This window comes from Somniosus microcephalus, chromosome 6 (assembly GCF_052327205.1).
Source record: "Somniosus microcephalus isolate GS21.2 chromosome 6, FLI_Smic_1.0, whole genome shotgun sequence".
In the NCBI taxonomy this organism is placed as follows: domain Eukaryota; kingdom Metazoa; phylum Chordata; class Chondrichthyes; order Squaliformes; family Somniosidae; genus Somniosus; species Somniosus microcephalus.
In genome coordinates this window covers 29,947,430-29,974,757 of record NC_140992.1, presented here as the reverse complement: position 1 = coordinate 29,974,757, position 27,328 = coordinate 29,947,430, and the positions used below count along the sequence as shown (strand labels likewise).

Here is a 27,328-nt window from a genome sequence, read left to right as displayed (position 1 = left end):
AGCACTAGGGTTTATTTCTAGAGGGATAGAATTGAAAAGTAGAGAAATTATGCTAAACTTGTATGGAACCTTGGTTGGACCACACTTGGAGTATTGTGTACAATTCTGGTCGCCAAATTATGAAAAGGATATAAAGGTACTGGAGAGGGTGCAAAAAAGATATACAAGAAATGCGAGGTTATACCTATCAGGAAAGGATGTTATACCTATCGGGAAAGGATGTTATACCTATCAGGAAAGGATGTTATACCTATCAGGAAAGGATGAACAGGCTGGGACTCTTCTCTTGAAAAGAGAAGGCTGAGGGCTGGCCTAATAGAGGTCTTTAAAATTCTGAAAGGTTTTGATAGAGTAGAAACAGATAGAGTGTTTCCATTTGTGGGGAAGAGCAAAACTAGAGGTCATCAATATAAGATAGTCACCAAGAAATCAAATAGGGAATTCAGAAGAAACTTCTTTATCCAGAGAGTGGTGAGAATGTGGAACTCACTACTACAGGGAGTGGTTGAGGCGAATATTATAGATCTTTTTAAGGGGAGACTAGATAAGCATATGAGGGAGAAGGGAATAGAGGATTAAGCTGATAGTTACATGAGAAATGATGGGAGGAGGCTTGTCTGGAGCATAAACGTCGGCAAGGACTGGTTGAGCCGAATAGCCTGTTTCTCTGCTGTATATTCTATGTAATCCTATGATTTGGCTGACTGACCAAACTCAAAGCTCAATCTGGTTTTTATGTAATCTGTAATGAAGACACATCACCATCCTTACCTTGTGTAAGTTTACAACTCTTAACTTGGATAGTGTACTTCAGAGAAAACCCTGTGGAGGACCAAGGAACAGATTTGTAACAGAACATGTAAATTCTATATTCGAAGCAAATCCTATTACTAACAGAAAATACAAAAGGCAAAATACTTTGGGTGCTGGAAATCTGAAATATAAACAGAAAATGCTGGAAATACTCAGCAGTTCAGTCCGCAAGCGTGACCCCGAGCTTCCGGTCGCTTGTCATTTTAATTCTCCGCCCCACTCCCACTCTGACCTCTCTGTCCTCGGCCCCCTACACTATTCCAATGAAGCTCAACGGGAGTTCGAGGAGCAGCACCTCATCTATTGATTAGGCACTTTACAGCCTTCCAGAATCAACATCAAGTTCAACAATTTCAGATCATAATCACTGCTCCCATTTTTTTGGATTGCAGGCGCTGGTAATGATTCTGCTGTTGTCATTTACAGCTTCTCTAGACCCAACTTCTGTTTCTTTACTGATCCCATTACCACCCCTTTTGCCTTGCCCCATCATCCCTTAAATGACTCCTGCCTTCCACCCTATCACAGACCTTCCCTTTCGTTCTTGCATCCTCTCCTCTCCCTTTCCCTGCACCTGCACTTGCTTAAAACATTTTCCAGTTCTGGCGAAGTGTCACCGACCTGAAACGTTAACTCTGTTTCTCTCTCCGCAGATGCTGCCTGACCTGCTGAGTATTTCCAGCATTTTCTGTTTATATTCGTATTACTAACAGAATCTTTGCAGTCTAGGTTAGAGAGTAAAGCCACCAGAAAATCCCCATAGGCACAACAGAGGCTGCGAGGAGCTCGTCCCCAGTCTGTTTGAAAAGCTTGTATTACACAAAATTAACCTACAATCTAGCTGGCAACTAGCAACCTGGCCTTTCACTATCGTTTTCAAATTTGCACATTAAAATTTATGCTGTTGAAAATTAACATCATAAATGTAATGATAAAGAGATAAAATATGAAGAGCTGTGTCTGTTGAAGGAAGCACTGGCAATAAAACATTGTGCTACCTGGCACAGAAACAGTTTAGAGTGAAACAGTTAACAAAAAGTCAAAAAGAAATACAAGCTACTAAATGCGAGGTGATCAAAACAGAAAGACAACCCATTAATTAGAGCCACTGAGAACACTGCATTTAGAACAGGAGACAGACTTCTCCTCTCTGGTATATTTTGGATCTTTCCCTATATCTTTTTTATATTCTTAGCTGGATCGCTCAGTTAAAGAAGCTGTAAGCCTTATTTGACAGGGACAGCAACAGAATTTCTGATATTATAATTCTACCTCCAGCAGTCAAGTCCCAGTCCCAGGTATTTGTCAGACATAAAAGCACTTGGACCAGTTTTCCAATGCTGGCCATATACATTTATCCCCAAAATATTAATGCTAGATATTTCAATCCATTGAATTTTAACTTGCCATTAATACAGACTGAAACTGTGCATTCCCACCTTCCTACAGCTTAACACCATTCTCTAAGCGTTGGATGATGTGATATGATTTGCTTCTTATCTGATCTGCCACTTCAGATGATCTGGAGAGAGGTGGCGTCAGTGATGTTATGAGTAGGGTACAATAATAGTGTTTTAAAAATGTTTTAAGAAGGTACTCCTCAGAAGGATATTATATACAGTATAACTGCATTAAAACATTATTCTTAAGGCAACAGATAGGTAAAGTTTGATGTAGGAAAAATTGCAGTTTATTTTTAAAATCATGTTTTATTTTCAACAAAGGCTAGTTGTAATAAAGTTCAGCCATTAATTGAAAAGCTTCATTATACTTCAGCACATAAACTCAGCCAAGTTTCAATACAGTTCTGAGGCCGCTGCATTGGAGGAGGTTAAACATTAAACCAAGGTTTGGTTGCTTATTCAGATGGACATTAAAGATCCCACAACACTTCTCCGAGAATATCAGAGTTCTGCTGGTGTCCTGGCCAGCATTCATAACTCGTACCCTCACCACCCCTCTATCCCACTCCCTGAAGAGGCTTCAGGGGGATCTCGACAGGCTCAGTGAGTGGGCGAGAACATGGCAGATGGAATATAATGTGAAGTTACCCACTTTGGTAGAAAAAACCGAAAGGCAGAGTATTTCCTAAATGGCGAAAGATTGGGGAATGCAGATGCTCAAAGGGACCAGGGTGTCCTTGTACACGAGTCACTGAAAGTGAATGTGCAGGTGCAGCAAGCCATTAGGAAGGCAAATGGTGTGCTGGCCTTCATTACAAGAGGATTTGAGTACAGGAGTAAAGAAGTCTTACTCCAATTATATAGGGCCTTGGTGAGACCACACCTGAAGTACTGTGCACAATTTTGGTCTCCTTACCTAAGGAAGGATATACTTGCCATAGAGGGAGTGCAACGAAGGTTCACGAGATTGATTCCTGGGATGGCGGAACTTTTGTATGAGAAGAGATTGAGTAAACTAGGCCTGTATTCTCTTGAATTCAAAAGAATGAGAGGGGATCTCATTGAAGCATACAAAATTATTACAGGGCTTGATAGGGTGGATGCTGGGAGAATGTTTCCCTTGGCTGGGGAGTCTAGAACCAGGGGCCACAGCCTCAGGATAAAGGGTAGGCCATTCAGGACTGAGATGAGAAGACATTTCTTCACACAGAGGGTGGTGAATCTTTGAAATTCTCTACCCCAGAGGGCTGTGGAGGCTCAGTCATTGGGTATATTCAAAACAGCAGTCGATAGATTTCTGACTAGTAAGGGCATCAAGGGATATGGCAATAGGGCGGGGGAATGGAGTTGAGGCAGAAGATCAGCCATGATCTCATTGAATGGGGGAGCAGGCTCGAAGGGCCGAATGGCCTACTGCTGCTCCTATTTCTTATGTTCTTATGCTCCTAGCCACTGTCTCAGGCTAAACCAGACTGTTAATTACCTCAACATCCTAATGGACCCTGAGATGAGCATCTGACCAATATCCTCTCCATCACAAAGACTGTCTGCCTCCCCCTCCATTATATTGTCTGCTTGCCAATACCAGGCCCATATGTTGCTGAACCCTAATCCATGCCTTTGTCACCTCCAGCCTCAACTTTCCACTGCTCTCCTGGATGGCCGCCCATCCTCCCCGTTTGAAAACATTGTCCCATCCAAATCTCTGTTGCTGTATTCTATCCTGTACCAAGGTCCGCTCACCCATCACCCCTGTTCTCGCTGACCTTCAGTGGCTCCTGGTCCGCCAAACATCTCAAATTTAAATTTTTCAAACTTGTGTTTAAATCCCTGCATGGCCTCGCTCCTCCCCTATCTCTGTAACCTCCTCCAGCCCTACAACTCCCCTCAAACTCTATAGAGGTATAGATCTGGTCAAAGAACTATGAATAAGTATCTGGGGAAAAATAGAGAGCTGCTTGTGAAAACAAATATTTGTCAGAATGAAGCAAACCTTCCCCTTTTTTTGATGAATTTTATGCTCATTAGGTTCAGAGATGATGGGGCGATTTTCTCACTGGAGGCGAGATGGAGGTGGGTTTCGGTTTGGGTAGGTTTGAAACCCGCCTCCACAGATAGTTTTCAAAAAGTTGCGATTTTCCCATGATTAGCCATTTGATTTCAGAGGTGTGGGATGCCCTTGGTCAAATAGTGTTTTGGGACTGAAACTCGCCTCTGCTGACATCACTTTTCCAGTCTGATTTTATGGCCTGTTGCTGCCTTGGCTCATTCCACAGGATTTCTGCCTGTGCTGCACCACCTGCAACATATTCTGAGAAACCACTATATCCAATTCCAAGGCAAGGGCCTCCCCGAGGCTCTCGGATGAGGCGCTGCAAATGTTGTTTGAGGGGGTGACAGCTAGCAGGGAGGTGGTCTTCCACTCATCTGGGAGGAAGAGGCCTCCCAAAGAAACCAAGGCTGTGTGGGTACAGCTGGCAAGGGATATAAACTCCAGATCTGTGTGCAGATTGGGAGACTGTTTCTGTGTATTGATGAAATGCCATCCCTGTTGGAAAGCATTAAAATAATTTGATGCCAAAATGTTGGCGTTATGGCATCTGTTCTTTCGTCTTGGGCAGCTCCACCTTACGGGCTCCGCCACACTTGCGTTGTCAGGTTGATGGCCTGAGTGAAAGGAGGCCAGAGAGTCATGTCCATTGTCAATGATGTCCTAGGATGGAGCCAAGGACATGTGCCAACTTGGGCAACCTATGAAAATCTGGCCAGGATAAGTTCATCCCTTGCATCCCAGGCAGCCATGTGCTTGCATGCTGCCGCTGGTCGATACACCGGCGCTCTGACCTTCTCCTGCTCATGCTCCTCCTCCTCCAGATCCTTCTCCTCCTCAGCCTCCTCCTCCTCCTCATCCTCATCTGAGGTCCATGGAGAAAGAAAACGAATGATTCCCATGCTGCTTGCAGATGCCTCCGTTGGGGAAGCACTCATTGCAAGTGGGGAGAGGGTCTTCCAAAGAGGTCCCACAGTTGATAGATTCAAGCTGCAGCACCTCCGACTTCAGAAGGCCTTCTAAAAGTGCTCAAAGACCTTTTAAAGCAAAGTTCTGGCACCTGCAAGTAATCCTTGATGAAATAAACAATGTATTGTTGGACCTGCAGCTGTGAGGAGACCACCCACGAGTCAACCCGCCAAGTTTAGCTGGCGTGGTTTAGGAGGGTGGTGGAACATGCCGAAATGCTCGAAAAATCACGAGGGCCTCTCAAAATAGGCTTAGAGAGACCCTTAATGAGCATTTAATGATGTTAACTAGCGCTATGGCCAACTGGAGGCGGGACCGTTTCCCGACCTCCAAAACCGGCACCGGCAAAATCCCGTGGAGGCGGGTTGGAGGCGGGTTCCAAACCCGCCCTCATTGTTTCTGATTTTCCCGCCTCCAATCCTGCCTCCTCTGATGTCAGAAAATCGCCCCCAATAACATTAGGAAATGAAATGCTTTCCTATATTGGGCACCCAGTGTCAGCATCAAACAATCGCAGGTTAGGTATAGCACAGTTAGATACAAGTAAAGCTACTCTGCTGTCGCTCAACAAAGGGGATAGATTTTTGTCTTTACTGCCCGGACGTAAAGCATCTACAGGAAACTTTCGATTTACCGGCACCTAAATAACCGGAAATCTCGGTTAACCGGCAAAATTCAGGAGTAGGTTCAAGTAAGTTTGACTTCATATTGTACTTGCCTTCCTCGATCTGTTGCTGTGCAAGGGTGTGGCTGCAGCTGTGCTAAGCTACAGAGACGCTTGGAACTTGTGGCCATTGTTCTGCACCTGTTGTTAAGCAACAGGGTTTGTTGCTTTATACGGAGCTCTCAGCTCTCCGTATCTTTTACTATAGCTCTCGGTTATCCGGAATTTTTGATGAAGCGGCACCACGTCGGTCCCATCGGCGCCGGATAAAAAAAAGTTTCCTGTACTGGGTGGAGCAGAGAGGAAAATTGCTCAGGGAGGATCGCTTGGACATAACAGAACCCGCCTCATTTTTTTTCCACTAATTGGATTTAAACAAAAGGAAAATTAGGCAGGCTGTGTTGTGCATGTGTAATCCTCCACGGTAAATATTCCACTCTGTTCTCTGCCCACATGATGCTTTACAGCCAGAGAGTAAAGACAAGAATCTATCCATTTGCCTGGATGAGTGCAGCTCCAACGACACTCAAGAAGCTCGACACCATCCAGCACAAAGCCGCCCGCTTGATTGGCACCCCATCTACCACCTTAAACATTCACTCCCTCCACCACCGGCGTACCGTGGCTGCAGTGTGTACCATCTACAAGATGCACTGCAGCAACTCACCAAGGCTTCTTCGGCAGCACCTCCCAAACCTGCGACCTCTACCACCTAGAAGGACAAGGGCAGCAGGCGTATGGGAACACCACCACCTCCAAGTCACACACCATCCTGACTTGGAAATATATTGCCATTCCTTTATCGTTGCTGGGTCAAAATCCTGGAACTCCCTCCCTAACAGCACTGTGGGAGTACCTTTACCTCACAGACTGTAGCGGTTCAAGAAGGCAGCTCAGCACCACCTTCTCGAGGGCAATTAGAGATGGACAGCAACATCCAGATCCCATGAATGAATTTTTTTTAATGTGTCCTCCGCAACCTCCGAAGAATGACTCCCATTGCACCTGTGTGACATTTTTCCATTTCCAACACCAGCTATCCTGTGGGCTCCCTCGGGGGAACTGTACATTTAGTGTTAATTAGCAACAAATTAGAAGCAGGTTTGTTCTGCTGCTTTGGCCCATTAGGAATTAGGTTAAGACTGCTCATATTTATTTGACTCAGGACCTTGATAACCATTAGACAGAGGAGACTTTCCTGCGTCTTTGCTGGATTCAAACACTGGTTTGGAGGCAAAGATACTGGCCTAGAAATTCATCTCTGGCGGTGGCGAGAAACGGGCGGTATCGGATCAGCCGCCAGTTATACGCAACGCCTGATAATTCAGTTCCATTCACTGCAATAGAACTGAATATCGGGCGCTGCTTATGACAGATGGCCGATCCAGTACCACTTGTTTTCGCCACCGCCCTTCTAGCCCACTGACTCACCGTGGCACCCAGTCTTGTATCTGAATATCACGACCGCTCAATCTGACTGAATGCTCAGTAGCAGAATTTACAAGTAGCTCAGATATGAATGGATATTCCCACCCCTAAAGAGATTCTTACATCCCCTGCATCAGATTAATAATGGCTGCAATATTCACCTAATTAAAATTCTTTACTATTTTCTGTTGCCTAGCCTTTCTCTGGCACAAGTGTTAAGAAGGTCGATGAAAGTTTATAGCGAAGTTCACTTATTAAAGCGGATTAGCGGTGACGAGGAGTTTTGCTTGAAATAATAAAATACTGTGAAGCTTACAATTTCTTGAGAATGCAGATGTGGAATTTTTTTATTCTTATACCAGTTTTCATCATGTGGGTAAAGGCTGACACTGGTTTCATTGTGTACTGCGAGTCCGATTTAATAGCTCAGCTCAGCAGCACACGTGGCCGAGATTTTCCACTTGAGTTACGCTGGCTTCCAGGTGCTACTCAAGCGGACTTGCTGAAAATTCTCTGGCAGCCATTCCGCTGGCTCCCCATCTCCCCCATCCCTTCCAGGAGTTTTCTATCAGAAGTGGCAGGGAGGCATACAATACATCACAGGTGTATTGTAATGATACGCACATGCAGTTGACCAGCGGGGCCTGTCACAGCCGGGCTGGGTCCCTTTTTAAGGTGGACTCTGCCGACTTTGGGGTCGTATGTTTTAGGCAGGCAGAGGTCATGGGTCACCAAAGATGCACCGGAAATCCTCATTAGTGGAAAATCCAGGCCACAGAGTGAAGATCAGGAATCAAGATGACAGAGCTGTCATATTCTGGGCTGACTAGATCAACTATTCTATTTTGTTCAGACTGTGGGATGAAAGTCTCCTCTCTTAGATGATTGTAGTTGTACTGACTTTAGACACTCTGGGCTGGATTTTTCCAACCTCAGTGGGTCCGCGGTGGGCGACGTCCGTGGCGTGTGGGGACCTCGCATCTGTCTGGCCTCATACAAGATATTCCGTTGATTGGGCTTGTTAAGCCCGCCCTGCGAGGTTCCCAGCCAATTAATAGGAAGCGGGTCTGAGGACGTCACTTGATGACGCGTCATCAACCGGTTTCCTTAAAGGGACCATGTCCAAATTGATTTTGACAGTTATGCTGTCAGTGTTCTGCAGCATTGAGGTGCTACAAACACTGACAAGCACTGCACAGAGATGCACGGCTGCACCCAGGCTCTCCCATGACTCCCTCCATATGCTTATGGAGGGAGTCACAGCATGCAGGGAGGTTCTCTTCCCTTCACGTGGGCAGAAGACACCTTCCCAGGACACTAACGCAGCCTGGTTGCACATTGCACAGGAGGGCAAAAGCAGGGATGTCGTCAGGAGGACCAGGCTGCAGCGGCGCAAACCTTTCAATGATCTCAGTAGATCACGAAATGTTACTGCCAAGCCACACTCAACCTAATCTTGCTGTGCCACTCATCACATCCCCATCACTCTGCCTTCCCTACCCTACTCCTGCACATCCTTCTCACATCAATTTACCTTGCACCTTCACCCATCCCTTGCTATACTATCACTTCCCCATCTCACTAGCCAGCCTTCACACTCACCCTCATCCTAGTGCAATCGTACCAACTAACAACACACAAGTGTAGGCAGTTGGGTGTTTTAGCCAATGTTTGTGTTGTAGCGGTTCGTGTAGATCGCCACTAAATAAGAGAGTTTGACTTCGACGAACTATTAACAAGTTGTTTATTTACAGGAACAGACTAATTACATCAGGTAAGATGGCAGGTAAGATGGCTGACTGTAGGAGCACCGTGTTATAGGTCTTGTCCCAGCGGGGACTCCACGAGGACTGAGTTCACAGTCCTGTGGAGAGCGTGATGACGTCATCGCATTTGTGTTGTGACGTCATCACGTTGTTCGTGTTTCCCGTGCTTAGGGCGTCACATGATGCGTGTCGTTGCGTCGCTGGCCGTTGAGGCCGAAGTTGCGAGCGCGGGAGCGGGAGCTGGAGGCCAGACTGAGCCGGTGCTTGCCGCGGGAGCGGAAGATCGCGTCGCTCCCATCGGCTGGCCGATGCGGCTGAAAACGCTAGGCCGGGCTGTGCCGGCGGCCGTCCTGGAAGGCCGAGTCGGGCCGGCAGCCACCGCACGCACGTCACGTCGTACGTGATGTGACGTCAGCGCACTAGGGCACGTCTTAAAGGGGCAATGGCCCCAACAGGTAAGTTAAAAGGGCAATGGCCCCAAAAGGTAAGTTAAACATACAGTAAGGTAAGTTAAAGGGAATTATGTGTCTTTATGTAAGGTACAACCGGTGGTACCGCCACAGTGTAAACTTTCTGTTACTGTGTTGTCAAGCATTGAAATCCTTATTGTCACCACTTTGTCTTCTTGGACAGATTTGTGTGCACCTTTGAAAGTGTCTTAGTGAGTTCCAGTGAATGGTGAGACATAATGTACCCCCTCCCCCCCCACTCCACCGCCTCCCACCCAATGGTGATGAGTGTGAAAGGAATGGCTTGGACATTGTAGGGATGCTTTATGGTGCTGGTGTGGGGTGGTGCCAACCTGGTGCATCATGTGGCAGCCAGGTGTGTACAGCGTCAAGTGAAGCAAATCTGGACATGGTGAGTCCATCGCTGGCGTCCCGGGCAGCAATGTGCACAGGTGATGCCCTGTGTCCAGTGCAGCATCAGTTGATTGTGGAGAAGGTTGGTGTGGATGTTGGTGCTGCTGCTGTGCCGGTGATGCTGGTGTTGGGGCTGATCGTGTTGGGATTCTGAGGACAAAGGTGAGATTTTTTCAAGGGCACTGATGGAAAAGATGGCAGGCAAGGTTGAGATCACAGAATCACAGAATCACAGAAACCCCACAGTGCAGATAGAGGCCATTTCGGCCCATCGAGCCTGCACCGCCACATATCCCACCCGATCCCCGTAACCCCTACACCAACACATATTCCACACTATCCCCGTAACCCCACGTATTTAATCCCCCTAACACTAAGGGTCAATTTATCATAGCCAATCAACCTAACCCGCACATCTTTGGACTGTGGGAGGAAACCGGAGCACCCGGAGGAAACCCACGCAAACACGGGGAGAATGTGCAAACTCCACACAGTCACCTGAGGCCGGATTCGAACCCGGGTCCCTGGCGCTGTGAGGCAACAGTGCTAACCACTATGACAGAAGTAATCTGTCAATGTTGAAATAGGTTGTTCCAAGGTGGTGACAGTGGATAAGAGAGATTACTCCAAACACTTCAAAAGTGCATAAAGCTCAAAGTGGGTCCCAAATCATTAATGCTCCAGTTTCTAAGATTGGAAACTGACCAGCTGTGAAATGGCTGGTTTTAAACCACTTTTGCAGCTGTCACCTATTCAAAGAAATGGAGAGTTGTTCAGAACCCGACATACTTACCTGGCGTGATCCCCGAGCAACGGGAACCTTGTGGAAAACTTGGCAAAATGCTTTGGGACTGGGAAAATGAGGATTTAATTACTTTAAACACCCTCCTAACAAGCACAATTGAATGATCCTCCACTTAGTGCCGTATCTGCAAAGCACAGGCAGAAACAGCCACTTGGGAAACTGACAAGGAGGCGGGTTCAGAGCGGGATACCGCCCCGCTGTCAAGCTTTTGGATTTTGACAGTAGACCCACCTCCCAACCCACACTCTGAGCGCCAGCAAAATTCAGCCCTCTCTGTGCAGCTCTTAATAGGCTTATGTACACAGTACAAAATTCTTCAAAATTAGCAAATGATTGGTGCTAAATTGGCAGTCTCACTCAGGGCATAAGGATAGGGAACAGAAATGTCAAACTTATACATGAAGGCTGCCCTGGGGTTGATGTTGAGGCATACTGATGAGGCAGATTAACAACCTTTTACTCTGCATCTAACTCCTACTTGACCTAGGACACCTGATGCTAACATTGGACGGCAAGAATAGAAAGGTATTTTATTCCCAACACTGGTATCAGAACCATGGTGAGCACATAAATCACAATAGTAAAGGTCTTGATTACCATAGTGAGAGCTCATACTTTATCACTACAGTTAAGGCATAAGAATAAAAGGGCTTATTCTTTGGAATAGCACCTGCAGGAACTGCACAGTGCAGGTGTTTTTATGGACCAAACGTAGCCATTTGAGCATCAACAAACTATGCAGTGTCAAAACTTCAATAGGCAGGGTTTCTACCTGAGAGTATAGCCTCCAACCTTTGCCTTAAAGTTGTGCACGGTGATATATGCTCCCTGGCTGTGCTCCCGAAACCTGCAGATCAACATGTCACAATACATTCAAGGAGAAGGCAGGTTGGAGTGTTGGCTTCTAAAATACCGTGCTACTTACTGCAACCTGGCTCCCGAAAGCTGCACATCATCTTCAAAGCTCAGCACAGATCACAAGCTGCATGCTGCCACTAGCATTCTTATTTGGCAAATCTTTGAGGTGCTGAAGCAATCATTCTGACGCTTGGACTGCTCAGGGGACGGGGGAAGGCCTTGCAGTACGCCTCAATGAATTGGAAGAACAATAGTGGTAGGATTGCCATCAACAGAAGCATGATCGTTAAATAGATTTCAAGGGGAACAGCAGTGAAACCTGGAAGAGGAGGAAAATTATAATGCAAGGCACATGTTGAGGCAGGTGAAACTAATTTGTCAGGCTCTGATTTATGACTTTTTCCAATTGATGCACAGAGGTGGCTCTTTTAAAGGGTACATCTATGTAATCAGTTTGTTTCTTTCTATCTATTGCTGTTGCATGCCAGCCTTTATGTCTACTTATTGTTGTTACTATCCTTGCCTGTCAGGGCCACTGGGACCCCGATTAAGATGGCCTACTTCTGCACTTCTCTTCAGGTCACATATCTTTCACTACCATTATACAATTTTTAAAAAAACAATCACTGGCTGCAAGCTATTAGAGATGTTAAATGTTTTTATTCATGGAACAGTGAATGCAAAGAATGTCCGTGATGCGACAAGTGCCGTCCCTTTGTGCTTCATATTCTACTGTGATGACTTCTAAGTTGTGAACTATTCGTAAGTGAAAACCTCATGAAAGAAGGAAGTGCTGGGGCTGGCTGCAAGGTCTGTTCTGCAACTGTTCGAGATTCTGCTGGCAAAGTGCCCAATGTGCTTGTGCCCTTGAGGACCCAGCTACTGCTGCAGCAATATCATGTGCAGCCCTCAAAAGGGCATAATGTGCTTTGGGGCTATCACTTGTGCAGAGGCATATGCTGCCCTGTTAATAATGCTGACATCTGAGGCAGATGATTGTTCTTGTGGTGCTGCATCTTAATGTTAGAGGATGAGTCCTCAAAGCAGCCGGTGCACCGTGTGAGCAGAGATTGTTGCCACAAGGTCACTGACTCATTCCTTAATGGTTGTCTTCGATCTTGCCATTTGGATGGTCAGTCACGGCCGTCACGACAGCAGCATGAGACAGTTCTTCCTGCACTATTCATGTGTGTATCTGTGGTCTGCCGCTGACATCATGAAGCTGACAATGGCAGCCTGCAAGCCATGCTCTGTAATGACACCAGTCATGGCCTTGCAAACTGGATGCATGACTCACCCACACTCCTGTTACATTCAGCTTGCTGTGCATGGAGCCAAGTGACTCCTTACACTGTTGCAGAATCAGCATCCTTTTTAAAGCGATTTTAGTGTTACTGTCCATCCATTAGTTATGCGGACCTCCTTGGCCTCTATTCTTGCCCATTCATCTTCTGTGCTCGATGTCTCACCCTGTGATCTCTCCTGGAAATCACTGTCCAGGTCCTCCTCAGTGTCTGTCTCTGGGATGGCGCTTGCTCGAGTTCGGTGTGACATTGGATGTGTTATGGACTTTTGACCACAGGGTCTGCCTGCCTGTAGCTCCTCTCCTTCTGAAGTCTGTGTAAAAAGAAAAATGATAGATTTGCATTTATATAGCGCTTCATCACATTTCTCAGAAATGTCCCAAAGCATCTCGCAGACAATTAATTACTTTGAAGTGCAATGGATTCTGTTATTTACCCCGCAGCAGTGAATCACAGTTACTGTCTGTACCATCCTGAAGGTATCATTTGTTGTGCTACAGTAATTAGTACATGTGCTGACCAGGGAAACTAATCAGGAGATTTGAGCTAAACACCCGCTTCAGTATCCCGTGCAATCTCTGAGGTCTTGCTGCTTAACACATTGATAGTTGCATCTTCAAACATGGTTATCAATGTCCCTGAGATGGGGGCAACACTTCCAGCCATCTGTTGGGGTGGCTGGGCTGCGTGGTGGAGCCACCGGATTTCCTGTCCCCTCTAATCGGCAAGTTGCACCAACAGTACGAGCAGTTCACCAACAGAATTTTAACCAGACCCGTCCATGAAAACGGTTGGGCTGCCAACCTCTTCCATCAGGCGGGCAGAGGGCTTGCTCTGCACTTCTCCTGCCTGATGAACGCAGCCGCTTGAAAATCAGCCGAATTATCGGGAAGGAGTTGCACTTGCGGGGGGGATGCAACTTCTTGCACTGATCCGCTGTTGGCCCACGTGCTGCAGAGGGCCCTGGCTCTTTAGTGGGGAGACCCACAAGGCCTGGGGAAATGGGTCTTGTGTGATTGTGATATCAGTCATAGTTGGAATGCTGAGTGCAAGGCTGTCACTCCACGGTGTGCAACAATCCACCTTATTGATTTCAGCCCCTGTGGTGTTTGTGTCTTTGGGAAAAATGATATTTGTGCTCTTTATCAGAGTTTTGTGTGTTCAATGTATGATTTTGAGCTTTCTTTCTTATGTTTTGGTAAATTTGACAGTTAAGAGGTGATGTAAAAAGACTACTAAGCACTTGGTTTGAGTATAAAACAAGGCTTTAATCAACTGTTTCACAACCATGAGTTTCTAGTTACAATCACTAGTTCCTGGTTACAAAAACATCCTGAACAAGCTGGGCCCACGCCCGAGTATTTATACTCCTTGGACGGCGCCACCAGCTGGCCGCCCAGTGTTATTTCATGAGTCATTTCTCCATGAATGATAAGATTCATGACAAGAGGTATGTTTCCCTTTCTCTGGAAATTCTTGTTCTGTTATTTTTAAGAAGCGTCTTAAAGGAGGGGAGAGAGAGAAAGAGAGGCGGCGATGTTTAGGGAGAGAATTCCAGATCTTAGAGTCCAGGCAGCTGAAGGCACGGCCGCCAGTGGTGGAGAGATGGAAATTGGGGATGCACAACAGGTTAGCATTGGAGGATCGCAGAGATCTCAGAGGGTTGTATGGCCGGAGGAGGTTTCAAATATTGGGGTGGGGTCATGAAGGCATTTGGAAACAAGAATGAGAATTTAAAAATCGCGATGTTACCGGACAGGGAGCCAATATAGGTCAGCGGGTACAGGCATGGTTCATGAACGGGACTTGGTGCGAGTTAGAATACGGGCAGCAGGGTTTTAGATGAACTCAAGTTTATGGAGGGTGCAAGGTGGGTGGCTGGCCAGGAGAGCGTTGGAATAGTCGAGTTTCGAGGTAACAAAGGCATGGATGAGCTGAGGCAGGAGTGGAGATGGGAAATGTTACAGAGGTGGAAGTAGGCGGTCTTGGTGATGGGGAGGATTATGGAGTTGAAAGCTCAGCTCAGGGTCAAATAGGATGCCATAGTTGCAAACAATCTGGTTCAGCCTCAGACAATGGCCAGGGAGGGAAATGGATTTGGTAGCTAGGAAACGGAGTTTGTGGTGGGGACCGAAGACAATGGCTTCGGTCTTCCCAATATTTAATTGGAGGAAATTTCTGCTCATCTAATACTGGATGTCGGACTATTGAAAGGTACATACCCCATGTCGATCCTATCCCTCAGAGTTATCTGAGTCTTTCTAAAGAGCATGTAAGGCTGAGGGAAAAACTGGGTCAGCCTGGCAATGCCTTATTCTGTCTATTTCTAAACTCATATATCCAGAAATATCTTTAATGAGACTGCTAACAATTTTAACCTTTCTTTGTTAACCAGATGATCAACACTTCAAATTTTCTCTGTGGAAACAATAGCTTCAACGAATCAGTTGACAGTCAGCCACCTACTCTTGAAGTACCTGAGGAGACTGCACTAAGGTAAGGGAAAGAGATTTTCTGCTCAAGTCTTGTTGAATGGATTTGGCTGATCTAACTGCATGCTACACTTATTGTTATTCGCTAAGACCGCCTACTTCCACCTCTGTAACATTTCCCATCTCCACTCCTGCCTCAGTTCATCTGCTGCTGAAACCCCCATCTATGCCTTTGTTACCTCTAAACTCGACTATTCCAACGCTCTCCTGGCCAGCCACCCACCTTGCTCCCTAAAACTCTGCTGCCCGTATTCCAACTCGCACTATCATACTTCAATTGTACAATATCTCCTGACAGAGAAAGCACAGAAGCCACCTGCTGCCCAACCTTCACCAGCGTGGCTCTGTAATCAGCCACGGGGAGATATGCGAGAGAGTGGCCCCAAGTTGACTCTCCCTATGTGGTAGCGCTTGGCTGCCAACATCTGAACAAACTCAGGCAGCTCTTGTGTGGGGGAATTTCAAGTGCAGGTCCATGTTGTGCCATTCTGGACCACTGTGGTAGTCCAGCCACAACCATCTCAGCTACACTGTGTTGGAAGGTAAAATATTAGCCAGAGCTCAGAAACACAGCTGATTTCCTTTTTCATTGAGGAGCACCATGTCTATTTTAAAGGTTCACGGTGGCCAGATGATTTGTCCCTACCACTGTGATAGGAATGCCGTGAGCTTCTAACTGACTACGTCCATTAACATGACAGCAGCATAAATAGCTTTTAATTGACACCATCCATAGCAACAATATTAGAAATGACCACACAAGGAGCAAATCAGGTTGTGGACCAAGGTGGCCCACCTTTGTGCCTGAGACCCAGTGGCATCTTTCTAGTACAGGAAACTCTTGTTTAAACGGCACCTAAATATCTGGAATTCTCTATTAACCGGCAAAATTCATATTCCGTAAACAACACCTCAACAACCGGAAATGAGTCCGAGTCCGAGTCTCCCGCGGTGGCCAAGTTAGTCAGTGGGGGTAGTTCTCCAAACTGCCACTACTCGGCTTCTTGGCGCTGTCGGAAGTCCGAACACCTCAATAACAGGAGTCTGACTCTCCTGCGCTGCCGGTAGTCTCTTCCGATCTGCCATTGTTAAGTAATTAGAGTTATGGATTACCCTCAACTGGCAGTACTGTACTTAATCAAGCATCTTCCACCATCCATTTAACACAACATTCTGTAGGCGAGTACCCAATTACTGTATACTGCACATTTCTTGATTTTTTTATTTTTGTTTGTTAAAAATAGCCTCGGTAGATAACCCTCTCCGTCATCTGGAATTTTTAATCAACCGGCAACACGCCGGTCCCGTCGGTGCCAGACACCAAAGAGTTTCCTGTAGATAGATTCTGATAGGTCATTTTACCACTACTGGCACATAAAAAATTAGAATGATTCTGTTGGTAGCAACTACTGGCAAGGGTTTCTAGAGCATGGTACCTCATGCTGGCACCTAAGTGTTATCACAATCATTTAAAGTTGAATCAGAACGCTCAGTGAAACGAGAGCTGTATCTCTTTGTAAAACTCAAAAATCAAACAAAGTAATAACTATTGAAATAAATTCTTTGCTCAAAGCATCGGTGAACATCTGAATTTATTTATAAACCATGTTTATCTTCCAGAATTAAACTGAATGGGGTTGACACATCTGTTGCCTTCTGGGAAGTCACAGAAGCTGAGTTCCAGCAATGCTCTTTTTTGAACGGAAAGAGCATCATGCCCTTGCACACCATCGATGGATTTGTTCTTTTAGAGGAGCTGGTGTCTTTGGGGAGCAACTACTTTATTGGTAAGGTGTTTTGGAACTGACCTCCTTCATGTCTCTTTCCTTTATTAAAACAGAGTGGCTTGATGCAGGCCTCTGACCCGGAGAAGATCATTCAAGCTTCAGTGAGCCTACGTGTCGTGTCAACCAAGTCAAAATGCACAAACTAAAATAATTGTGTGGATTACTAACTGACAAGAAATATAGCAGCAGGTGGATGAGATAATGATGATATAATAAGACATTCTGAACCACAGATCTATGCGCAATTGCAATTACACCAGCTGGGATTTGGCTTTTTATAATGTGTCCTGCAGCTCTCTGACACATGGCCATTTTAATCTGCAATAATCTGTCATTTTCTTGTGACTGAGATTTGATTGTTATTTGGATGTCAGTGTATTGAGACTTTTTACATACCTTTCATAAGGTAGGTTCAAGGGAGCGTGTGGTCTGATAGTGCTTAATGTAGTCCAGCCAGATCTGATGATGGATGGCTAAGCCAATTGTGTACCAGATACGCTCAAATCTGCATCCTTTGGACTTGAGGGACTGCAGATGGAGGCTTACCAGGGGAATTGACTAGGATGAGAGTGAGTAAAGGCTTTACTGGAGACAAGGACATCAAAGGACCTGCAAAGACCCAGCAGAACCATTTTTTGTCTCACTCAGGTACTGTGTGCAACAATTCATAGAATGGGAAAGGGGCACATTTCCCCAGGGCCTGAGGGTAGATGCTGGAAGCTCTTGCCATTTTCAGGCTGGAGTTTCATAATAATATTCAAATAATGCAGGATGGACATCATAATGTCTTCTGCATCTTTTTCCATTCTGTAAAGCAGTACTGTGCCACTTACCAATCACAACCATAAATGATAGGTGCCCAGGGATTTGCTTCTGGAAAAGTTCATTTAAAAGGCAAATTAAGAAGATTATGTGAACTATTTCAATACTAATTCTCTTTTTTCTGCTGTCACTTGGGCTTTCATGACACTTTGTGGTAATTACTCTGCTGCTTATATTTTTTATTCTTCCAACTCCATTAGAGCCACCCATAGGTTTCCCAATGGGAATACCCAGATATGTGAGCATTTTGGAGGAGGAAGAGGAAAAAGGAGATTAGCAGAGATGGTGAGGCAGATCAGGGTGCACCAGAGGTGACCTGTGCCCAGCTGCTGGTACTCTCACACCCACATCTATGGACAGTGGTGCATATACAGGAAACGTTCTGGTATCCGGCACGGACGGGACCGACGTGTTGCCGGTTCATCAACAATTCCGGATAACCGGACGCTATAGTAAAAGATACGGAGCTCAGAGCTCCGTATAAAGCAACAAACCCTGTTGCTTAGCTTCAAAACAATCGGCACAAGTTGCAAGCGTCTCTGTAGCTTAGCAACAGCTGCAGCTACACCCTTGCAGAGCAACAAATGGAGTAAAAAAAGTAACTAAAAGTAAAAAAAATTACCTGAACCGACTCCTGAATTTTGCCGGTGGATATAGCGTTCCGGTTATTTAGGGGCCGGTTAATCGAAAGTTTCCTGTACCTAGCTTTGGCAGATGATGAACCCAAGAGAAAGAAAAAAAAGGAAGACTTGCATTTATGCCTTTCACAACCTCAGAACGTCCCAAAACACTTTACAGCCAATGAAGTACTTTTGAAGTCTAGTCACTGTTGTAATATAGGAAACACAGCAGTCAATTTGTGTACAGCAAGGTCTCACAAACAGAAATGTGATCATGATTAGAGAATCTCTGTGTTGCTGGTTGAGGGATAAATGTTAGTCAAGACACAGGTTGAGAACTCCCCTGCTCTTCTTCGAAGTAGTGCCATGAGATGGTTTACATCCACCTGAGAGGGCAGACGGGGTTTAGCATCTCATCCGAATGACGGCACCTTCCACGGTGCAGCAGTCCCTCAGTACGGCACTGAAATGTCAGCCTAGATTGTTGTGCTCAAGTCTCCGGAGTGGGACTTGAACCCTCAACCTTCTGACTCAGAGACAGGAGTGAGCCACGGCTAAAACTACAAGGTGTGAGGTTACCTCCAGATGTAGCCTTGCACCACTTTGTACAGAGTGTAGTATAACTGCAGCCTGCTGCAAGACCATGGTTTCAATACTCTTTTATATAACTGCATTAACTAGTTTTTGTAAAGCCATTTTCCCATCTTTAGCTAGATACTCTAATTAGGCCATTACCCAGAGATTATCTTTCATTTAGTTTAAAACCTGATTGGCAATTAAAAAGGAACAGCTATTTTTGTTCCCAATAAATTGTTGCAGAAGGTTTATTGTGCGGAGAGTTAATATTCTTCAGTTTTTTTTTAAAAAGAGGTATTTTAAATGAAGGAGGAATATTCTGATCTGTTGCAGATATTTTATCATTGTTGACATTATAAATAAAATTGCTTGGAGGAAAGTTAATAACTCTGTTTCAGAGAATTAAAATTTAAATGCCTGTTAATGGCTTATAATAAGAGAGCATGCGCATTCTGCTGTGCTGCATCGGGATAATTAATTCACATGAAGAATCCTCAGCAAAAGGTCCTGCTGTGGCAAACTCGTGAAAGATAATTGGTCTAAAATAATCTTCAATGTGCTCTTCCTAAAGATTTTGTAAATTTTGAAGTGAATAACGTTTGCAGCCTATAATTAGGAATGCAACAAACACATTTCTGACTGGATAACTATGATACAAATAATCACACTGGGTGGGACATCTGCAATTTTGGGTTATAATGCATTGGGGTATGTTGCCATCAGCGTGTGACTTTGACTTAATTAAGACCCCACTTACCTGGGACTGGCACCCAACACGCAGTTAATAACTGGTGAGTTAAAATGGGGGGTGGGTGGGAAAGGTGCGGGGATCATCCAGACATGATTTTAACCCCCCCCCACCCACCTCCCCCACCACCGGACAGGCTAAAATCAGGTCTTAAATCTGGGATATGAAGAGGAATTTTTGAGAGAGCGCATTAATAGTGAAAGCATAAAGCTTGGACAAATCTCATAGAGGTAAGGAAGGCAACTGAGTCAATAAATGCTGCTTTAATAATGGATTTTTTTTTTACTGCTTCTTCCCAGCAGCCAACCTTAGCAAATCTGGCAAGTGTACTTTGGGGTTGCTTCTGGCTGCTGAGACCCCTTGCCAGGAGCCAGCGGTGTTGGCACAGATCTTACACAATATAAAAGCAGCTTTGATGAACACTGCGGAAAAGCTCACATCTGTTGTTTTGTGTAAAGCATCTTTAATGCCAGAGCAATCCTGCAACAATTAGAGGGATTAGATGAAAAAGACTATGTAGAATTCAAAGATTAAAGAAACACTATAGGAAGGAGTGAGAACACAGCAGGATGAGTAGACAGAATATTAAGCAGGTGAATGCAGAGAGCTGTGGTCAATACTCCTATCCTGTTACAAGGGCTAACTAAGGGGCCTATAGACTTCACCAGCTGTCTCTGAAAGGTTCAAAATTCCCATTAGCCATGGGCTCAGACTCGTGAAGAATCTGTAGGGAAAAGTATCTGCTCAGAGATATGTTTGCTTGAACAAAACCAAGGCTGCAACTGCCTGTTAATATCTGCACCAGTTGACACTGATTAAGTCAGTAGGTCACTACTTTCTAAACGAATCCAGTAAAACAAAGAACTAAATAACTTGCGTTTATATAGTGCCTTTCATGACCTCAGAACATCCCAAACGCTTTACAGCCAGTTAAGTACTTTTGAAGTCATAGAGTCATAGAGTCATAGAGTTTTACAGCACAGAAAGAGGCCCTTCGGCCCATCGTGTCTGCGCCGCCCATCCATCCCTGTCCAGTCTAATCCCATTTTCCAGCATTTGGTCCATAGCCTTGTATGCAATGGCATTTCAAGTGCTCATCCAAATGCTTCTTGAATGTTGTGAGGGTTCCTGCCTCTACCACCCTTTCAGGCATTGAGTTCCACATTCCAACCACCCTCTGGGTGAAAAAGTTCCTCCTCAAATCCCCTCTAAATCTCCTGGCCCTTACCCTGAATCTATGCCCCCTTGTTATTGACCCCCCTACTAAGGGGAAAAGTTCCTCTTTGTCTACCCTATCTATGCCCCTCATCATTTTGTACACCTCAATCAGGTCCCCCCTCAGCCTTCTTTGCTCCAAGGAAAACAACCCCAGCCTGTCCAGCCTCTCTTCATAGCTGAGGCGCTCCATCCCAGGTAACATCCTGGTGAATCTTCTCTGCACCCTCTCCAAAGCAATCACATCCTTCCTATAGTGAGGCGACCAGAACTGCACACAGTACTCCAGCTGTGGCCTCACCAGCGTTTTGTACAGCTCCATCATCACCTCCCTGCTCTTATATTCTATGCCTCGGCTAATGAAGGCAAGTATCCCATATGCCTTTTTAACCACCTTATCTACCTGTTCCGCTGCCTTCAGGGATCTATGTACATGTACACCAAGGTCCCTCTGACCCTCTGTACTTCCTAGGGTCCTACCACTCATTGTGTATTCCCTTGCCTTATTTGTCCGTCCAAAATGCATCACCTCGCACTTTTCAGGGTTAAATTCCATTTGCCACTTTTCCGCCCATCTGACCAACCCGTTTATATCGTCCTGTAGCCTGAGGCTTTCCTCCTCACAATTTACCACCCCACCAATTTTCGTGTCATCTGCGAACTTACTGATCATACCTTTTACATTCTCATCCAAATCATTTATGTAGATCACAAACAACAAGGGACCCAGCACCGATCCCTGAGGTACCCCACTGGACACAGGCTTCCAGTCACAAAAGCAACCTTCGACCATCACCCTCTGCCTCCTGCCACTCAGCCAGTTTATGATCCAACGCGCCAAGGCACCCTGGATCCCATGGGCTCTTACCTTCTTGACCAGTCTCCTATGCGGGACTTTGTCAAAAGCTTTACTGAAGTCCATGTAAACCACATCCACAGCATTTCCCTCATCCACCCCCCTAGTCACCCCCTCGAAAAATTCAATCAGATTTGTCAGACATGGTTTACCCTTGACAAAGCCATGCTGACTATCCCCGATTAATCCTTGCCTCTCCAAGTGGAGACTAATTTTGTCCCTCAGAATTTTTTCCAATAATTTCCCTACCACAGATGTTAGGCTCACTGGCCTGTAATTCCCTGGTTTATCCCTGCTACCCTTCTTGAATAATGGTACTACGTTAGCTGTTCTCCAGTCCTCTGGTACATCCCCTGTGGCCAGAGAGGTTCTGAAAATTTGTGTCAGAGCCCCTGCAATCTCCTCCTTTGCCTCCCACAGCAGCCTGGGATACATCTCGTCTGGGCCTGGGGATTTATCCACTTTTTGGCCTGCTAAAACCGCTAGCACCTCCTCCCTCTCGATGCTAATATGTTCAAGTATGTCACAGCCCCCTTGCCCGATTTCTATGCATCGTCTTTCTCCATAGTGAACACAGATGCAAAAAATTCATTTAAAACCCCGCCTACATCATCTGGCTCTACACACAGATTGCCACTTTGGTCCCTAATGGGCCCTACCCTTTCCCTGGTTATCCTCTTGCCCTTAATATACTTATAAAACATCTTAGGATTTTCCTTTATTTTGCTCGCCAGTGTTATTTCATGGCCCCTCCTCGCCCTCCTAATTTCTTTTTTAAGTATGCCCCTGCATTTTTTATACTCCTCTAGGGCTTCTTCCGTCTTTAGTCTTTTGTAACTGCCAAAAGCCCCCCTTTTATTTCTAATGCATTTTTGTATATCCCTTGTCATCCAAGGTTCCCTTTGCTTGTTGGTCCCACCCTTGACCTTTACAGGAACATGTTGGCGTTGTACTCTATTTCCCTTCTGAAAGTCTCCCACTGTTTTGATGCGGATTTTCCTATAAGTAGCTGCTCCCAGTCCAATTTGGCCAGATCCTGCCTTATCATATTAAAATCGGCCTTCCCCCAATTTAGAACCCTTATTTCCGGGCCGTCTTTGTCTTTTTCCATGACCACCTTAAATCTCACCGAATTGTGGTCACTGTCGCCAAAATGCTCTCCTACTGACACTTCCACCACTTGCCCGGCTACATTCCCCAGAATTAGGTCCAGTACCGCCCCCTCTCTTGTAGGACTTTCTACATGTTGGCTCAAAAAGCTCTCCTGGATGCACTTTAAGAATTCTGCACCCTCTAAGCCTTTCACACTCTGACTATCCCAATTTATATTGGGGAAGTTGAAATCCCCCACTATTATTACCCTATTATTTTCGCACTTTTCTGAGATTTGCCTACATATCTGTTCCTCTATCTCCCCCTGACTGTTTGGGGGCCTATAGTACACTCCCAGCAAAGTGCTTGCCCCCTTTTTGTTTTTAAGTTCTACCCATATGGCCTCATTAGAGGAACCCGCTAATATATCATCCCTCCTTACAGCAGTAATTGACTCCTTAATTAATATTGCAACACCCCCTCCCCTTTTACACCCCCCTCTGTCTCGCCTGAAGATTCTATACCCCGGAATATTGAGCTGCCAGTCCTGACCCTCCCTCAACCATGTCTCCGTGATAGCAACAATATCGTACTCCCATGTGTTCAACAACAACTTCAGTTCATCCACCTTATTTGCAAGACTCCTTGCATTAAAATAAATGCCTTCCAGCCCTGCTATATTCTCTTTTGCCTTCACATATTTGCTTTGCCTTCCCAGCTGACTTGTTTTTCCCTCTGTATTTGGCTGTAAATCACCCCCTACTATAGCTCCACTCTGTACCCCATCCCCCTGCCAAGTAGGAAAAAGCAGCAGCCAAATTGTGCGCAACAAGTTCCCAATGAGCAGATAATCTGTTTTAGTGATGTTGGGTGAGGGATAAATATTGACCAGGACATCGGAGAGAACACCCCTGCTCTTCTTCGAAATAGTGCCATGGTATCTTTTACGTCCGCCTGAGAGGACAGACACGCCTCGGTTTAACGTCTTATCCGAAAGATGGCACCTCCGACAGTGCAGCGCACCCTCAGTACTGCACTGGAATGTCAGCCTAGATTGTGTGCTCAAGTCTCTGGAGTAGGACCTGAACCCACAATCATCTGACTCAGATGTGAGAGTGCTACTATTGAGCCATGCTGACCCCATTACTTGACCCAGCAGAACGTGTCCGTGAGCTATCTTCAAGATCCATGCCATTGAATGAGATGTCCATACGATCCCTCACTAGATAAGCAACCCTTTAGCCAGTGAACTATCCTTCAGATCAGTCTCCCTGGTGACATTTCCTAGGTTGCAATTACTACAAGAATATTCTATACATTCCTGTCACTGGTGAAATACCGTCTGGTTCCCTGTGACCAACGAAATAACCTCAAGATCTCTAACACCAGTCAGATACCTTTGATGTTAAAAATAAACATTGAAGTCAACCGAGTAGTGCCCAGAGGTAGGTAACATCAAGAGGCAAGTCAGCCTGATGCATTTTCATGCAGGTCCTGGCAGCCAGTCAGAAAGTGCCATTATCAGAGACCCTAAGCAGGTAACCATCCCCATCTTCATGGTCAGAGAATGACTTTCACATAAAGGATCCAATAATGCAACAAAAATAAATCAAGCATGTTGTACTATAAATAAATCATTTACAGGACTAACTCAAGAGAACTCACCCCTCGCTCGCCCCCCACCCCACCACCACCCCTGCAAAAGCTATTCTATGGAAAACTATAATAACTTCCCATTCACACATGCACATACACTCTGTCGCACATGTGGACACAATGCATTCTCTCTCTCACACACACAAACTTTCTCTCTCACAAATGCACACAAAAGGTTGGTCACATCTGGCCTGGTTTATGAACTTAGGTGAGAGTACTGCCACCTGAACCAAGCCGTTAGCTACCTAGATTAAGCAGCTTTATTAAGCCCAAAATTGTATTTAATTATCTTAAGTACGTGCTTCCTCTCCTCAGGCTCGCCTTTCTACCAACTCGAGACCTCTACCTCCCCTAGCAGTCAGGATTGAGCCAACCCGTTCCCACTTCCCCAACCGCTAAATATTTCTATTTAGCTTCAAAAGAAATGATTTTGGTATCTTATGTACGTGTTTCCCCTCATCAAACTGTCCTTTCTCCTAATGCCAAACTTCCCTCCCCAAATGGCTGAAGCCTGCAAATGGGCCCTGGGGTGATCAGCTCCCAATCTTCAACACGCTCGATTGAAGTTTCTGCTGTAGATTTTGTTATTTAAAGCAGTGTTATTATAACTCATATTAAACACGGCACAGGCAATTAAACAGAATCTTGTGAGTAAAAACAAGATACTTAACTCTTAACACCAGTTGGTTTAAAGCTACAGATTTCAAATAACTTCTATCAAAGCCTCTCATAAGAAAATCAATGCAGGCACTCCCATTGACAAACAGTCAGAGCAGAAGAGTGCATTTTTCCACAGGTAGAATAAGATTCACATAAAAATATTGCTTTACAAAGATAAAGAAAATGCAAATGTTAACCCCCCCCCCCCCGCCCCCAACCTTTGTATCAGGCTTATCGTATCTCCCAAAATTACACAACTGTCATCAGAGGTAGGAACATATATCTGCAGCACAAATTTGAACTGGGAGAGGGAAGGCTCGGTTGGTGCCACTTGGCTGACACTCGACAGAGTCAAATTCTTCAATGGCATTTTCTTTAAAAATTGGAGCAGATATTAGGGGTGAAGTTGGACGTGGGGGGAATGCAGGAGAAACGTCCTTACCCAGAGAGTGGTGAGAATGTGGAACTCGCTACCACAGGGAGTGGTTGAGGCAAATAGCATAGGTGCATTTAAGGGGAAGCTCGATAAACACATGAGGGAGAAAAGAATAGAAGGATATGGTGATGGGGTGAGATGAAGAAGGATGGGAGGAGGCTCATGTGGAGCGTCAACACTGGCATTGACCCGCTGGGCTGAATGGCCTGTTTCTGTGCTGTAAATACTTTGTAATTCTTGGTAAAACAGGTGGAATCGCATTTTCCACCTGTTATACGACACGCCCAATATTCAGTTCTATTGAAGCCAGTGGAACTGAATATCGGGCGGAGCCTAAATGGGCGACCGATGCAATACCACCTATTGTGCGTCCCCGCCATGTCCAACTTCACTCCCTATTTCCTTTAAGTTGGAACACAGATATTGAAGTCTTTGGTGAGTTTGACAAGATTTATGCAGATTTAGGCTTAGCCACAAGCATTGAGACACTGACGGATGCCATGTAGTGGAAGTCAAGAACTGCACAGGATTGTGGTGAAACTGACTGGCGCAGGTGAGGGTGAAGGTGAAGCTGGAACATGCTCAGATGATCATTCTACAGATTGAAATCTTGAGAGATTTGAAGGATTGCAGGATTTACAACGTAAAAGAAAAAGAAAAAGACTTGTATTTATATAGCGCCTTTCACGACCACCGGATGTCTCAAAGCGCTTTACAGCCAATGAAGTACGTTTTTGAAGTGTAGTCACTGTTGTAATGTAGGAAACACGGCAGCCAAATTGCGCAGAGCAAGCTCCCACAAAGAGCAATGTGACAATGTGTTTTAGTGATGTTGATTGAGGGATAAATATTGGTCAGGACACCGGGTCTAGCTCCCATGCTCTTCTTCAAAATAGTGCCATGGGATCTTTAACATCCACCTGAGAGAGCAGACGGGGCCTCAGTTTAACGTCTCATCTGAAAGACAGCAACTCCGACAGTACAGCACTCCCTCAGCACTGCACTGGAGTGTCAGCCTAGATTTTAGCTGAAAGCCTGGGACAGTTTAAGCTTTGCCAGGATCCCCCTGTGACTTTTGGGTTTTTCGGCATCTTAAGCTGGCCCTGATCTTTTGAAATAAACTTTGATGCAGTGAAGCATTACTTAACAAAATGATATTGAGAAGATTCACGTGTAAGTGAATAAGCCCCCACGAGAGCGAGTCTGCCACCAGTAATTAGTAAGAAAAAAACTTAAGCTGTTAAAACATTAAAATGACTTGTGTTTTAAAAATAAAACTTTTCGTCCTGCTACTTTCAATGTCATTTCATTCATCTTGGAAATAATGAGCCAGTATGAAAACGCAGACTAAGCATTCTGCCTGACCTTGTCTCCTTGGTGATGAGCTGCCGTGAAGTAGACACAATGGGCTCACTAACAGGTGTGACCCCGTGTCTGACCCTGAA

General features: G+C 45.4%; 1 protein-coding gene across 1 annotated transcript in view; it reads left to right on the top strand.

The window, feature by feature from the left end:
• Positions 1 to 27,328, top strand: part of dner (delta/notch-like EGF repeat containing) — a 333,612-nt gene that overhangs the window by 157,752 nt on the left and 148,532 nt on the right. The window contains exons 3-4 of the mRNA XM_085989907.1: positions 15,319 to 15,419; positions 17,036 to 17,202. Of these exons, the coding sequence (XP_085846033.1) occupies positions 15,319 to 15,419; positions 17,036 to 17,202 (268 nt within the window). The remainder of the gene's footprint in view (positions 1 to 15,318; positions 15,420 to 17,035; positions 17,203 to 27,328) is intronic.